Source organism: Chlorocebus sabaeus, chromosome 20 (genome assembly GCF_047675955.1).
Source record: "Chlorocebus sabaeus isolate Y175 chromosome 20, mChlSab1.0.hap1, whole genome shotgun sequence".
NCBI lineage: Eukaryota > Metazoa > Chordata > Mammalia > Primates > Cercopithecidae > Chlorocebus > Chlorocebus sabaeus.
In genome coordinates, this window is record NC_132923.1 from 103947994 (window position 1) to 103964158 (window position 16165).

At 51.2% G+C, this 16165-nt stretch overlaps 1 protein-coding gene across 2 annotated transcripts in view; it reads left to right on the plus strand.

The window, feature by feature from the left end:
• Positions 1 to 14140, plus strand: part of TRIM62 (tripartite motif containing 62) — a 36942-nt gene extending 22802 nt beyond the window's left edge. For both annotated transcript variants that reach the window (XM_007979516.3, XM_037996642.2), the window contains 3 exons: positions 1070 to 1326; positions 2475 to 2590; positions 11755 to 14140. In XM_007979516.3, the coding sequence (XP_007977707.3) occupies positions 1070 to 1326; positions 2475 to 2590; positions 11755 to 12305 (924 nt within the window). In that variant the 3' untranslated portion in view covers positions 12306 to 14140. The remainder of the gene's footprint in view (positions 1 to 1069; positions 1327 to 2474; positions 2591 to 11754) is intronic.
• The last annotated feature ends 2025 nt before the right edge of the window (positions 14141 to 16165 follow it).

The following is a 16165-nucleotide window of genomic DNA, read 5'->3' on the forward strand; positions in this document are numbered from 1 at the left end:
TTACGCGGGCTGTAGGGCACCAAACCTGTGCCCTTCACTTCTTCACCCTTCCTGAGCCTCACAGTGCCCGTGGGGGCAGAGAAAACTGAAAGTTCATGCTTACCTCCCTGATCCTGTCCATAAACACCAGTTCTTGTTCCTTTGCCAGAGGGTCCTAGAGGTAACGGGACACAGCAAGTAACCACCAAGGTTTTCTCAGCACGTTGCAATTTACAAAGCTCTTTGATGTATGTGATCTCCTTGTCGTCTTTCCTTGAGCCCTCTGAATGAGCCCCATGAATGACTTTTTTAAAAATAAAGACTTCAGCTGGGCGCAATGGCGCACGCCCGTAATCCCAGCACTTTGAGAGGCCAAGATGGGCACATCACCTAAGATCAGGTGTTTGAGACCAGCCTGGCCAACGTGGTGAAACCCCATCTCTACTAAAAATACAAAAATTATCCAGGCATAGTGGCGGGCTCCTGTAATCCCAGCTACTAGGGAGGCTGATGCTGGAGAATCGCCTGAACCCAGGAGGCAGAGGTTGCAGTGAGCCAAGGTCGCGCCATTGCACTCCAGCCTGGGTGACAAGAGCAAAACTCCAGCTCAAAAAAATAATAATAATAAAAGTAAAAAATAATAATAAAGACTTCACTATGTCCCTGAGAGAATATCTTCACCCTGCCCCCTAGCCCTCACTCCAGCTCCCTCATCCCTCCTACCCCCAAGCCAGAAACCTGGGCATTATCCCCAGCTCCTTTCTCTTCTGTACCCCTCTAGCCGACACTGCAGAGTCAAAGAGGCTGCCCTCTAGATGTTTCTCAAACTGTGTTCCTCACCATTGCTGCTGCTCCTCTAGTTCAAGCCTCATTTTCTCACCTGGGCCATTTCATTAGCTATTTAATGGACCACATGGAACATGCCCATCCTTTCCTACCACCATGCCTTTGCATGTGACATTCCCCCCACCACGCGTGCCCTTTCCCACCCTTTCCTCTCTGCGTGTCAAGGCTCTCGATTTCCTCCTCTCACCCAGAGATCACTCCATCTGCTCCCCCAGCCATAACCCCTGACGACTGTCCCCCACAGTCTTCCACCAAGAGCCTGCGGACCACTATCGGAGAGGCCTTCGAGCGGCTGCACCGGCTGCTGCGTGAGCGCCAGAAGGCCATGCTGGAGGAGCTGGAGGCAGACACGGCCCGCACGCTGACCGACATCGAGCAGAAAGTCCAGCGCTACAGCCAGCAGCTGCGCAAGGTGCAGGAGGGAGCCCAGATCCTGCAGGAGCGGCTGGCCGAAACCGACCGGCACACCTTCCTGGCCGGGGTGGCCTCACTCTCCGAGCGGTAAGTGCCACCTGCCAGGCGCCCTCCCCGGCTGACTGTCCCCTCCTCAAGCCATGCTGGGCAATGGGAGTGAAGGCGGGTGGGATACTTAGCAGAGAATTCTTTCATTCAAATCTTCATCAAACATTTATGGGATGTCTGCTATGGGTAGGAGCATGAAGCCTTGAGTATGAAGCCAATGAGGCTTGAACTAGAGGAGCAGCAGCAATGGTGAGGGACACAGTTTGAAAACCATCTAGAGGGCAGCCGCTTTGACCCTGCTGCGTTGGCTCTAGGGGTGCAGGAGAGAAAGGATCTGGGAATAAAGACTTCATGTGTTTACATTATTATATATGTAATATATTCTGTATACATTATAGATAGTAGGTAACATTTAATAGTGTTTACAATCATATAATATAAATATATTAGATATTATTTTATTTATGATAATGTTGGCATTACATGATATTATATAAAGGCTTTATATACTGTAACCCTCTCAGTCCCTTTGAAAGTAGTTACCACTGTCATCATCATTTCATGCATGTAGAAACTGAGGCTCCTGCTGGGCGCGGTGGCTTATGCCTGTAATCCCAGCACTTTGGGAGGCCGAGGTGGGTGGATCAGGAGTTCAGGACCAGCCTGACCAACATGGTGAAACCCCATCTCTACTAAAAAAAAATACAAAAATTAGCCGGGTGTGGTGGCGGGCGCCTGTAGTCCCAGCTACTCAGGAGGCTGAGGCAGGAGAATTTCTCGAACCCAGGATTCAAGCCTAGGTCTCTGTGACCCTAAAGCTTCCCTTAGTAGTAGTAACACTTAGTCATTGGTTTGTCAGTGATCAACGCTGATTGCTAAGATCATGAATTTGGCGTTGATCATGAGCCAAGCACTGTGCTGAGCATCTGTATATGTTATGCCACGTAATTCTCACAAAAAGCCTAGAAGGCTGATGCTAGCATAGCACCCATTTTAAAGATGAGAAGACTGAGGGAATGGTTAGAGAGGCCAGAAGCAGCACAAGCAGGCACTTGAATCTGAGTCCCACAGACTTCTCACTCATGATCACGTCCTATGCCAGCTGCCCTGAAGGTGGCTGCAGGGCCCCTGGCATTGGGGCAGGAATCTAGTCCCTGGTGCAGCCCCCTTTCCTGCTCTCCTTCCAGGCTCAAGGGAAAAATCCATGAGACCAACCTCACGTATGAAGACTTCCCGACTTCCAAGTACACAGGCCCCCTGCAGTACACCATCTGGAAGTCCTTGTTCCAGGACATCCACCCAGGTAAGGCATGGGTTATCATGGTCCCAGCGCAGCCCAGCCCTCTGTCCTAAACACAGCATGGGGCAGTTGTGTTTACCTCCCTGATCTTGTCCATGAGCAGAGTGCCTTGTGGAGCACCTAGTGTGTTCTGGAACCTGTCCTGGGCATCTGCACAATCACTCAGCTCAGTGAACCTTCGTAAAACTCCATGAGATGGCCGGGCGTGGTGGCTCACGCCTGTAATCCCAGCACTTTCGGAGGCTGAGGTAGGTGGATCATGAGGTCAGGAGTTTGAGACCAGCCTGGTCAACATGGTGAAACCCTGTCTCTACTAAAAATACAAAAATTAGCTGGGTGTGGTGGCACACACCTGTAATCCCAGCTACTCGAGACGCTGAGGCAGGAGAATTGCTTGAATCCAGGAGGCAGAGGGTGCAGTGAGCTGAGATTGAGCCACTGCACTCCAGCCTGGGCAACAGAGCAAGACTCCATCTTGGAAAAAAAAAGGGGAAAAAAAAAAACAAACCATGAGGTAGGTTCCATTAGCAAACCCATTCTCCAGATGAAATGACTGAGGTCTGGACACTTCATAGGCTCCTTCTATAGAGTGGGGTATAAAACAGTTCACACCAGGAACTGTTCTAGGTGCTGGAGATACCACAGTGAGCAAAACAGGTACAAATCCCTGCCCTCACACATCTTACATCCTAGGGTGTGAGAGAGAAAGTAGACAAAAGTAATTCAGAAAAATACAGAGCATATTAGATACTGACAAAGAAATAAGGAAGGGGGCTGGGAAAGGTGAGACAGGATGCAGATTTTAGACAGGTGGTCCAGGAACCAGCCTGCACCAAGAAGGCGGCATTAGAGTCAAGGGCTGAAGGAGAGTGAGCCACGTAGGTATCTAGAGGAAAAGTGTTCCTGGCATGGGAACAGCAAGTGCAAAGGCCCTGAGGCAGGAGCACATCTCACTCTTACCAGTCTCACTCTGTTTCCAAGGCAGGAAGAGCAAGGAGGCTAACGTGGCTGGAGGGAGAAGAGTGAGAAGGAGGGTGGAGGTGAAGAGATTGAGAAGGTAGCAGTGGCCAGACCACGAGGGTCTGTAGGCCATTGTGAGAACTTTAGATTTTATGCTGAGTGAGATGAGAGCCAGTGGAGGGCTTGGAGCAGTGAAGTGACATGAGCTGGTTTAAATTTTTTAAGGATCCCTCTGGCTAGTGGGTTGAGAATAGACTGAAGGGGGTGAAGGATGGGAGCTGGGAAATGGGTTAGGAGACCACTGGGTAATCCAGGCAAGAGGTGATGTGGGTGTGAAGCAGGGTGATTGTAGTGGAGGGGGTGGTAAGGGGTAGGATTTAGGACATATTTTGTAGGGACAACCAACAGGATTTGCTAGTGGATTAGCAAATCCAGGCGTGAAAGAAAGAAGACAAGGGAGATAGCAATTATTTCAGCCAAAGTGACTAAAAGGATGAAGTTGTAAGCCTGTAAGGTTGGTGATGCCAATTAGATATCTCAGTGCTGATGTTGAAAATGCAGTAGGGATGACAAGCCAGCAATACAGGAGGAAGGTCAGCACCGGCATCATTAGCATATGGACAGCATTTAATGAGCCTGGACAAGATCACCTAGGAAGTGGAGGTAGATAGAAAAGACAGAGTGCTGCCCTAACATCAGGAGCCCCGGGACACTCCTAGAAGTCAGGGACAGGAGGGGGACCCAGCCAAGGAGACCTAGAAGGAGTAGTCGGAGGGATAGGAGGGCAACCCAGGTATGTCCTCGAAGCCTGGAGGAAGCGTTTCCAGGAAAGAGTGGCTAATGGTGACAAAGGCTGCTGAGCCAAGCGTGGGAGAACTCAGAACAGACTATTCTCCAGGTTTAGCAACAAGGAAGTCATGGGTGGCCTTGATGAGAGCTGGTTGGGTGGAGCAATAGGGGCCAAAGCCTGGTTGGAGCTGGTCCAAGAGAGGTGGAGGCAATGCTTTAAAGGAGTTTTACTCAAGCGAAGGAGAGAGAATGCAGTAGTGCTGTTTTTTATGATAGAAGAAATACAGCATATCGGTGAGATTATTGGAAAGATCCAGTAGAGGGGACAGAATTAAGGATGTAGGAGAGGGAGTTGCAGGAGTGACAGCCTTGACTGCGATCTGCTGCATGGCTGAGAGCCAGCTTCTGCTGGGAGCCCAGACAGTTCATCTCCAAGAGCCCAGAGAAAGTAGAATAAGTGGGCACCAAAGCCCCACTGTAGCTGGGACTACAGGCCCCTACCACCACGCCCAGCTAATTTTTGTATTTTTTGTAGAGACGGGGTTTCACCATGTTGGCCAGGGTGGTCTTGAACTCCTGACCTCGTGATCTGCCCACCTTGGCCTCCCAAAGTGTTGGGATTACAGGCGTGAGCCACCGCACCTGGCCTCAAAAAAAATTTTTTTTTTAATTTAATTTAAAAAAAAAAAAGATCTAAAGATGGTTCCTATAGCTTAGCAAGATAATGGAAGAGAGAATGAGAAGCTGGCAGGCCCCAGATCCTATACAGTCTTGAATGCCAGGCTGAGGTACCTGGACTGCCTCTCCGAGCTGTGACAGACGTGGAGCAGGTGGCAGCTGAGGCTAGAAGTCTCCCTAGGCTGCCTGCTCCAGGGCTCTCCTGGGTCAGTCACTGGGGAGGGAATCGGAGCCTTGGATGTGCTTTTGCCTCCTAGAACTTAGTCTCAGCCTCCCAAAGTGCTGGTATTACAGGCGCGAGCCACCACACCCTGCCCATCTTCAGATCTTAAATGAGCCATATTCTCCCTCATCTACACGTTTGCACATGCCGTTCCCTTTGGCTGGAGCCCTCTACACAATCCTTTGTCTTTGATGGCCAACTCTTACTGTCCTTGGCATCTTAGTTTATAAACACTTCCTCTGAGAAGCCTTCCCAGATTTCTCAAAGGCAACCTGGGCTTACCTAGTCTCACTGTCGTGTCATTGTCTGTGTGGCTGTCTCACTGTCTAGACTGTGAACTCTGAGGGTCAGGGGCCAGGTCTGATTCACTCCCAGCAGCCAGCACAGCAAATGTTTGTCGATGAATGCCTAGAAAATGAATGGGTCCTAGTCCCAGTTCTGTTTATAGAATAGTGCCTCGCATAAAGTAGGTGCTTAGTAAATATTTGTTGACTGAAGAAACTTGCTGCACAGCCTGGGACAAATCACTGCCTCCTCTGAGCTTTAGCTTCTTCCTCTGTGAAACAGGGATGCTAGCGTTCCCTTCTCAACTCCCTCACAAGTGAGAAAAGGGATGTGGAACTTGCCGTCACCCCAGTGCAGGGTTTCTCAACCTCAGCCCCATTGATACTGGAGGCTGGACCATTCCTTGTTGCAGGGCCCCGCCTTGTGCACTGCAGGATGTTTAGTGGCATCCCTGGCCTCTATCCACTAGATGCCGGTAGCCACCCCACTCAGTTGTAACAACCAAAAATGTCTCCGGACTTTGCCAAATGTCCCTGGGAAGCAAAATTGGCCCAGCTGAGAACCTGCCAGAGAGGGGCTGAGGGAGGAACAGCCTGTGCTCCAACATCCTGCCCAGAGCAGAGGCCCCTGTGGAGTTCAAAGAGCAGCTGCCTGGTTGGCTGGGCCCCTTCCTTTGTCTGTGGGGCCTGTGAAGTCACTCTGGCTCCTCTGCCAGCACCAAAGCCCTTTATGTCCAGATGGGAGGGGTGCCCCCAGGGACCTTGCCCATGGATTCTAGCAGCTTCCTGCCTGCTCCTCCCCTCTGGCTCAGGCTTCCTATTGGGTCACCTGCGAACCCCATCCAGCACCTGTCACTCCCCTGCTCTAGCACTTCCACTCTCCCCCACCTCCCACCCCTCTGTCCCACCCCCAGCCTAACATTAGGAAGCTCTCCTCCAACTGTGACCTTCCTATCTACCTGGTCTAAATCTCCCAACTCCCAGGCACAAACTGCCTCCCCAGCCAGGCCAGGCAGCCCATTGTCCCAAGGACACCAGGAGCAGCCTGCCTTGCTCCTGCCTCCTCCCCTTCCTGGGCTGCTCGCTCCCCTTCCCTTGCTAATCTGAATCCAGTCATTTTGAGTCGCAGCGCATTCCCTGCCTAGCTGTGTGACCCAGGGCAATTCTCTCCCCTCTCTGAGCCCCAGTTTCCTCATCTGTAAAACAAGGATAGTTGCATTTCTCTCCCAGGGTAGCTGTGCAGATTAAAGTATTTGTTTGTAATAATGATCCTGTAACACTTAGTAAGTACTTGATTCCTGTCTGTTTATTGTTATTATTATCACGAATCGACAGGTGGTTCCCCAGTCTTTTTTTTTCCTTTCTTTTTTTTTTTTTTTTTTTTTTTTCCTTTTTGCTCTTGTTGCCCAGGCTGGAAGTACAGTGGTGCGATCTCGGCTCATCACAACCTCCGCCTCCCGGGTTCTAGCAATTCTCCTGCCTCAGCCTCCCAAGTAGGTGGGATTACAGGCATGTTCCACCATGCCTGGCTAATTTTTTGTATTTTTAGTAGAGACAGGGTTTCTACATGTTGGTCAGCCTGATCTGGAACTCCCGACCTCAGGTGATCCACCTGCCTCGGCCTCCCAAAGTACTGGGATTACAGGCATGAGCCACCGCACCCGGCTTCCCATCTTGCTGAACAGGCTTTCTGGGGCCACATGCTGGAAAGAGCATGATGTGAAAAGACCTCAGCTCAAGTTCCAACTCTGCTTCCTCCTCAAGTGGCAGCTCAAGCAAGCCACTTACCTCAGAGTCGTCTCCTTGGAGCCTCAGTCTCCTCTTCTGAAAAACGGCTAGAACAATTTGTGCCCCTGGGACTGTCATGGTGCTCCAATGAGCTAGTGAGTGTGAGAATGTTTTTGCACATGCCTTCCCTGTACATCTGAGGGACTAAGGAACCAGGTTTTTTAAAGGCCTGGCCAGAGGAAAACGCTGACAGCCAGCCTTTCATGTTCTGTCAGGCCTCTGCATGCTCGGAGCCTCTGTTCTTGAGAACAAAGAAACACAATCCACTCACTGCCAAGCAGCTGTGCTGGGCTGTGCCCCGGGAGGGCTTTCTCCGCGGCTTGGGCAGAATGTGATTGCTCGGTGGTGGCCGGGAAACATCTCCTGGGACCTCCACAGTTCATGATCCTTCCTGAATGCCTTTGACCTCAAGGTCTCAGAGAGGCTTAAATAAATGGAGAACACACCTGGAGACCAGATGGGCTGCCTCAGTGTCTGGCTTTTTGTTTTTATAAATCTTGGTGTCCCGGGACTTAGAAATGAGCTCTGACCTGTAGAATAGTGAGCCCCCAGGGACTGCACTTGTTTTGCTGGGCCTGTCACCTCCTGGGGATAAGGGACAGATGGAGGGACTGACTTCTCAGAGGGGGAAGAGGTATTGCCATGCCCCTTCCAGGTCCCTCTCTGGTCTGAAGGTTGTTATTCCTGTTAGCCCTAGCCTCAGGGAGGGAGCCCCAGGAGCCAAGACCCTGTGTTAATGATGCATGCAAGGCCTTGGAGGTGGCTCCAGCCAGGGTGCCAGGCCCTGCCCAGCCTCACCCCTTGGGGTATAGAAGCCTCCTAAGAGTCAAGCCACACCCCCTGCCTAAGAGAGTGGTAGACCCTGCCCCTGGGCCAGCCCAGTGAGTGGCAGGCCCTGTACCCATCCTGTCCCCTGGGCTTCAAGCAGCGCAGGTCCACTCGCCAGGGCTGGCATTCGGTGGGTCAGGATTTCCTCCAATCTGCAGGCTCATCTTTGTCTGCTGGTCTCAGACCCACTGAGAGCCCCCTTGTCTCCCTCCTAGGATACCCTCCCACTCATCAGTGGCACCACAAGTGGCCCACCTTGCCCTACATAAGCTACAAGTCTGAGGCTGAGCCCTCATGCCTGCTCAAGGGTATGCCCACCCCTCACCAGTCTTTCTGCCCTGAGCCTTGGTTGCTGCTTGTAGCTGGTCTCAAATCACCCAGGCGCCTTAGATATTATGCCTGGATTCCCCCAGCACTCTGAACTGCTGCTCTTCATGCCTGGGCATGGTACATCGCTCTTCTGCCCCTCCGCCGCCACACCTGAGTGGAATCCACACCACTGTCATAGGGGTGGCCCACCTATGTCTGATTCCATTCCTCTTCTCACCCTAGCTCTTCCCCCTACCACACACTCCTCCTACAGCTCCTTCCCACTCCCACTTCCCAAACCCACTGTGGGAATTCCCCACATTCCACCGGGCAGGGGCCCCCTGGTTTTGACAAGCTGCCTGTGGCCAGTCAGACCACAGGATGAAACATCAGTGTCCGTCTTCTCTTGGCTCCCCGTCTTCTGTGTCCCTGGACAGAGGATTGTGTTTCCATGGACCCCTCTATTCACAGGGCTAATTACTTCCATACAGCCCTCTAAGTCCAAAGGACAGAAACACAGGGTAAAATGCAAAACTAAACTTACTCCTGGCAAAGACCATGGAAGGAACTTGATACAGGTCAGCGGTCCAGTGGGTATATGAACAGAGGCACAGTTCAGGGACTGGATGTGGCTCCCTGTTGGAGACAGTCCCCATCATTGAGGCATCTTATTTCTGTGCGTGAATGCAGCCAACACAGGCAACTGAAGTAGGGGGAATGCTCCCGCCAAGTATAACCATGTCCCCACTTTGCCAGATAAGGAAAGAGCCAGAGAGCTGGATTTCCAAGACCCCCAAGGAACGGAGGCAACATTCCTTCTTCCCACTTTTCCTCACCTCTGTTTTGCTCTTGCCTGGAAATGGTCACTCAGGCTAAGGAAAGCCAATTCCAGGTTCCTCTTTCTCCTCTGGCTGGTTATCAGCTCCCTCAGGGAGCAGAGAGTAAACAGAGGTCTTAACAAGAGTTCATGACATTTTTAGTCAGACCTGCTAAGCCGGTGTGGCCAGCCCAGAACCAGGTGATGCAGTCCATGCCACCTGCCCAACACAAACACGGCCAGTTTAATTTGGTGAGTCTTTCCGGAAACCTGCCACATGCCAGGCCCTGGGCTGGGCTCTGGACACACAAGGAAGAGCCCAGTTAGATAGTACACAGTCCTTGCCCTCTTGGTGCAAATGGGGAAATAGGGCAAAATGTGATCACAGAAGATAATACCACATGCCAGTAGCAGGGCACAAATAAAGCTAAAGAATTTCAGGCCAGGTACGGTGGCTCACACCTATAATCCCAGCACTGTGAGAGGCTGAGGCAGCAGGATCACTTGAGGCCAGGAGTTCGAGACCAGCCTGGCCAACGTAGTGAAACCTCATCTCTATGAAAAATTTAAAAACTAGCTCTGCATAGTGATGCATGCCTATAGTCTCAGCTACTCAAGAGGCTGAGGCAGGAGGATCACTTAAGCCTAGGAGTTGGAGGCTCCAATGAGCTATGATGACACTACTGCACTCCAGCATGGGTGACAGAGTGAGACCCTGTCTCTATTTTTTTAAAAAAAGAAGAAGCCAGCACGGTGGCTCATACCTGTAATCCCAGCACTTTGGGAGGCCGAAGTGGGCAGATCACCTGAGTTCAGGAGTTCAAGACCAGTCTGGCCAACATGGCGAAACCCTATCTCTACTAAAAATACAAAAAATTAGCTGGGCGTGGTGGCGGGTGCCTATAATCCTAGCTACTCAGGAGACTGAGGCAGGAGAATCACTTGAACCTGGGAGGTGAAGGTTGCGTGAGCCAAGATCACGCCACTGCATTCCAGCCTGGGGGATAGAGCAAGACTCTGTCTCCAAAATAAATAAATAAATAAATAAATAAATAAATAAATAAATAAATAAGAAAAAGGAATTTCAGAGGACAGAATGAGCACATCTGCTGGGCGACCAGGAAGGCTTCCCACAGGGTGGGCCTTTTGAATTGAGCCTCTGGGGATGGTTACAACAAGCAGAGAGGAGGAGGTGGAGGGAACCATGTGAGCAGAGGCTTTGGACCTGAGTCGGGTAGGGGGCAGAAGTGAGAGGTTGGCTGGGAGAAAGGACTGGATCTAGATTGCAGACGGCCTTGGTTAGTCCTGGCTCTGCCAATATTTGCAGGATGATCTAAGTTTGTCATGTCTCCCCTCTGGGTCTCAGTTTCCTCATCTGTCAAATGGAAGAGGTGGCCTAGAATTCATGGTTTTCAATCTTTTCAGACCCATTGTCTACTTTTCCTAACAAATCATTTGTAATATCTCAAAGATAATATAACCTTTTTACAATTTCAAGTGTAACCTTTTCACAGTTTCAAGTGTTGTGTGTGTATATGTACATATATACATACTCTGACTATTAATATAAAGGAAAATAGAAGGAAATTATTAATAATCAAATATTTTGTATGTCAACATGTAGATGCTCACCCACAATCACACTAGAAAACATAGCAAAGTAGCCAGGTCCTCTCGTCATAGGTAAAACACCATCCTGCCTCAAATGCCTATACTGGTAGGTTGTCTCGGTCAGTGGTGTTGTCCTTAGGGATGTATTTTCTAACAAAACAAACATTTCTTAGGGAAGTTCCAAACAAAACAGATGCAGCCTTCCCTTCATTTACACGGTGGTTGCATTCTGAAATATTCAGTGTATATTAAAACTGCAAAAAATTATTTCATGTTTATACATGAAATGGAATTAGGTTATAGTTTCTGATCCTTATAAAAAAGATTTTTCATCCACATGAATGTCTGCTGGGACATGTGGAAATCACTGGGAGTCAGGGAAGGTGTGGGGCAGAACTTCCCTTTGCAGAACTGTCCTGTCCATTTCGTGGTCTTTAGCATCCCTGGATCCCAGCTGTCGTTAAGACGACCTGAACACACTCACAAATTTCCCCATTCCCCCTAGGGGGGCAGTAGCAACTGGATCATCTGGAAGCTCCCTCCCAGCTCTGAAATTCCCCAGTTCTAGGCCTCATTCTGGTTAATTCAACAAACATTTGCCAGTGCCCACTATGTGCTTCGCCCTGGGCATCCAGCAGTGAACAAGCAGCTGTAGCCCCTGCTCCCCTGCAGATAATATCTGGAAGGACCTTAACCACCACCCTTCCATCTTACAGAGGAGAAAGATGAGGCCCAGAGAGGGCAGACTTGTATTTGAGGTCACACAGCAGGTCAGAGGCCTCCTGCGTACCAACCAGAACTCTGCCCTCAGGAAGGCACTGCATGGTGGGTCCACAGCCTTCTCCCCACTCATCTTCTCTCCCTCCTCCACCCCACACAGTGCCAGCTGCCCTGACCCTGGACCCAGGCACAGCCCACCAGCGCCTGATCCTGTCGGACGACTGCACCATTGTGGCTTACGGCAACCTGCACCCACAGCCGCTGCAGGACTCACCAAAGCGCTTTGATGTGGAGGTGTCGGTGCTGGGTTCTGAAGCCTTCAGTAGTGGCGTCCACTACTGGGAGGTGGTGGTGGCAGAGAAGACCCAGTGGGTGATCGGGCTGGCGCACGAAGCTGCAAGCCGCAAGGGCAGCATCCAGATCCAGCCCAGCCGCGGCTTCTACTGCATCGTGATGCACGATGGCAACCAGTACAGCGCCTGCACGGAGCCCTGGACGCGGCTCAACGTCCGGGACAAGCTTGACAAGGTGGGCGTCTTCCTGGACTACGATCAAGGCTTGCTCATCTTCTACAATGCTGATGACATGTCCTGGCTCTACACCTTCCGCGAGAAGTTCCCTGGCAAGCTCTGCTCTTACTTCAGCCCTGGCCAGAGCCACGCCAATGGCAAGAACGTTCAGCCGCTGCGGATCAACACCGTCCGCATCTAGTCCAGGCCAAAGGAAACCACAGCCCCCTAGGGCCACTGCCACCTGCAAGACCCCTGCCCAGGAGATAGAAGACCTGGACTATGGCCCACCGTGGCCACTGGAGACCTCAGGCCAGTTGTTTACCCTCCAGTCTCCATGTCCCTGTCTGTAAAATGGAGGTTGCATTCCCTACTTCCTAAACTCTCTTCCAGCATCGATGTTCTGTAGCTCTGACCTTGATGGGGATACAGCTTTGATCCAAGGATGTGACATGGCTTCTCCTCAGGGCAACCCCTGCCCAACCCTCAGCCCCATCCTCTCAGGGGCAGGGGACTACCTTCCAGGTCTCCCTCCTGCCCAGCCCTGGCCTCAGGAAGTGTCAGAGCATGGCCAGTAGTTGGCAGCCCGAAAGACACACAGCACCCTCTTATGTCCCATGGCCTAAGACTTGCCCCTGACCAAGCTAGTGATGGGCCATTTACCCTTGACCCCAGTCCACAGTGGACACAGGTAGTGTCCTAGGGTTGCCTGAGAACCAACCTCTCCTGCCACCCCCACACCAAGAACTATATGGTTCCTACTTTTCCCACCGATCTGCTGGTCAGTGATGATGCTGTGGCCTGTGGAAGGCACCTGGTAGTTGGGTCCACACATTACAGTCATGTGCCACCACCTTCCTGCGCACAGGCCCAAGGTCAGGGTAAGAATATACCCAAAGCTGATGCAGAGCCCATTAGCCTAAAAGCAACTGCAAGACAAGCCTACCGGGATGATCGAGGTCCCCAGCAGCTCTGAACAAGAGTCCAGCCAACCCTCTTCAGCCAAGCCTCAGTGGCCTGCTAGGGTGCAGGAGGCTTCCAGAAGCAGTTGTTGTAATTAGGACCCAAGCACTGGGAGGGGCTGTTGGCTGGGACCCCTCGTCAGACTTGGCATCTATCTCAGTTAGGATCCTGCTGCAGAAAACAAGAGCCACTTGTAGCTGGTTTAATTAGACAAGGATTTATTACCTGGCCCCTGGTGGCTTGCAACATTGTTGGAAGAGCTGGAGAAGCAGACTCTGCTGAATGTCCAGGAACGACTCCCAGCGCCAGATTCATCATGTCTGTTGTGACCAGGAAAGCTGACCCCATCTGCAGGAAGCCACTGCGCCAGAAAGCTGCTGACTGCAGAACTAGGCTCCCTCTGCCACGGTCCGTGCCAGCCAATGGATGTCCTGAGGCCTGCCCCTCTGCCACTTCACTCAGTTCCCAAAGAACTGCCACTTCACTCAGTTCCCAAATCTAAATTTTTACAAGAGATTCTGTTTGGGGGAACTTAAGTCAGATCCAGAACCTTGGCTGCAAGGGAGTCTGGGAAATGTCGTTTTCCTCTTTCCAACTTCAGTCATACAAAAAGGCTCACTAGAAGGAAGTTCAGGTGGGCTGAGCAAGCCCCACCTGTGTTTTTTTGCCACAGCATCCAATCGTGAAGAACTCGGGAAGGGTAGAGTCCACAGCTAGGGTTGTCCTGCCCCTTGGTTCTGTCCCTGCCCAGAGGTGGGAACTGGAGGAGTGGGCTGCAAGATTCAGCCTAAATGTCTCCCCGGCCTTGACTTTTCTTTCTAGTTCTGGGGCCTCGATTCTGCACTTGGGGTCTCTGAACACACCATCCCAAGGTAGCCAGAAGAGCTAAACATAGGGGGTTCTTACAGTGGCAGCCCCCCACCTGCCGAGGCCTCCCTTGGGCAAGAGGAATTGTCAGCCCTACCCCACCCCTTCAACTACCAGAATCTGGGCCACCCCAGAAGTATTTTTATTTAAAATGTTGCCCGTTTTATGAGTTATGATCAATTTGTATTAAAGTTACAGATGTCAGTAGCCAGTTCCACTCATTCACAAACACACAGGCCCACCCAGCTCTGTCCCAGGCAGTGCACACACATGAGCAGAGCTAATCCACAAAGCAGCCTGGCTGGGTAAATGGTATTATGCTCATTTTACAGAGGAGGAAAAATGGGGTTCAGAGAGAAACCATGACTTACCTGGAGTCCCATATCCCATGCTGGCAAGTGCCACACCACAAACCTGTCCAAAAACTTACCAGCCAGGGAAGGCTGTCAGTCCTTACCTGGAGGAGAGGTGGTGGTAGTCTTGGGAGCCAGCAGTGGGCAGCTCATGGGGCAGTGGCAAGAGCCTGGTCTCGGGAACCACACAGACCTCAGCTCAAGTCCAGGCTCCATCACTGTGTGACTTTAGAAAAAGGACCACCCTCTCTGGGACTGTTTTCCCACATGGAAGATGAGGATAATAACACCGATTTCACATGGTTTATTGGTAAGCTATAAAGTGCAGTGCACTTAAGGAGGCCCTACCCTATCCCCCCAGCTGCCTCCCAGAGTCAGTGGCTGGAGCTGTGTGGGTTTCCTGAACCTCTGGACTGGCTCTGACCTAAGAAGTCTTTCTCCTTATGGTCTATGACGGGTAAGGGACCGCCTAGGCCAGGACAGTCCTGAGGTCTATCCCACCTCTGACTGATGGGGAAGCATCCTGGCTGGGAGTTAGGACAGGCTCTGCCTGTGGACACATGGGCTGTGCACACTTGAGTGGAAAAGACTGTCGACTAAAGAAGAAATATCAAGCTTTTAAAGAATTAAGGTTCACTTTACTTAGAAGTCTTACTGAGTACTATAGATAGGCCTAGAGCCCAGCAGCGGCCCTTTAGAGAGGTTCTATCAGTCAGCCTCAGGACAGTATTTTAGCCCACTGCTTATATACAGGTGGTGGAGGTTTAGTACATGCAAAATCACATCTCATTTGCTCAGAAGTAACAGTGAAGCAGAGTCACATCAACATTTGCATGTAAGAGTGTGTCTGGGCTATAGATTACAGAGGCATAATCATGAAAACCATCAGACGCTATCTTCTGTACAGGAAAAGGCAAGGACGAGGTTCAATTATCTTTTAAGGAATATAGTGACTCAGGCAAGAGACGTGGGGGGCCATGCCCACTACTCTGTCTTGTCTCCAAAGTATCCCTCCAGAGAGCTGCACATGGTCACAGAGTCAGAGGCTTGTGAAATTATGCTGGCAAGCAGAAATGAGGGAAGCAGCTTCTTCCATTTGCTACTGTGTCTCCCAGGCCACTGGGTGCTCTCTGCAGTGTGCAGGGAGCACGGCACCCCTGGGAGCCCTGGACTGGTGTTGGCTTTCTGTTATTTACACCCTAAGACATCCTTGGCTTCCTCACCTGCAGAATGAGGGAGGTTAGACTGCAGACCACAGGTGGATCTTCATCTACAGCCTGGAGCTGGGGCAAGGGGAGAGGGAACCACCTCAGTCATTGACTTGCCTGGGTTTCTAGGAAGAGGGATAAGAACAAGGATGGGGAAGGGGCTGTTGGCACGGGTGGGTGGAGGGGTCTCTGACTGGCTGATGGAGAGCAGCCCAGTTGGCAGGGAAGTGACTGGGGTGATTCTGAGACTAGAGTATCCCAAGCCCTCCCCCATCCTCTCAGATCCCTGTGACTGCCCTTAAACCATGCCCTCTCATTTTGGCTCAGTGGATCTGTCTTTGCTCAGCCTTCTCCCTCGGGTCGGAGCACCCCCTCCATGGCGCATTCCACCTTCCCCCCACTCAGCCTCAGCAGCAGCTCCAAGAAATGCTGGCCACTTCCCAGGCTTTACTCACAGTTTCCAAGTGTCTGGAAGTAACTCTAGAGGCCTAATTTACATTAACTGGGGACTCCTGGAAATGGCGGTGTCTCCAAGAGATATATTTGACACACATCCAGAGAATTCCTGAATGAAAGAATCTGGAGTTGTCAGGCTGATATCATGAACCCCACATTTAACACATTAAGAGAGGGGACAAAGGCCAGGCTTGGGAAGGAAGGAGGGATCAACA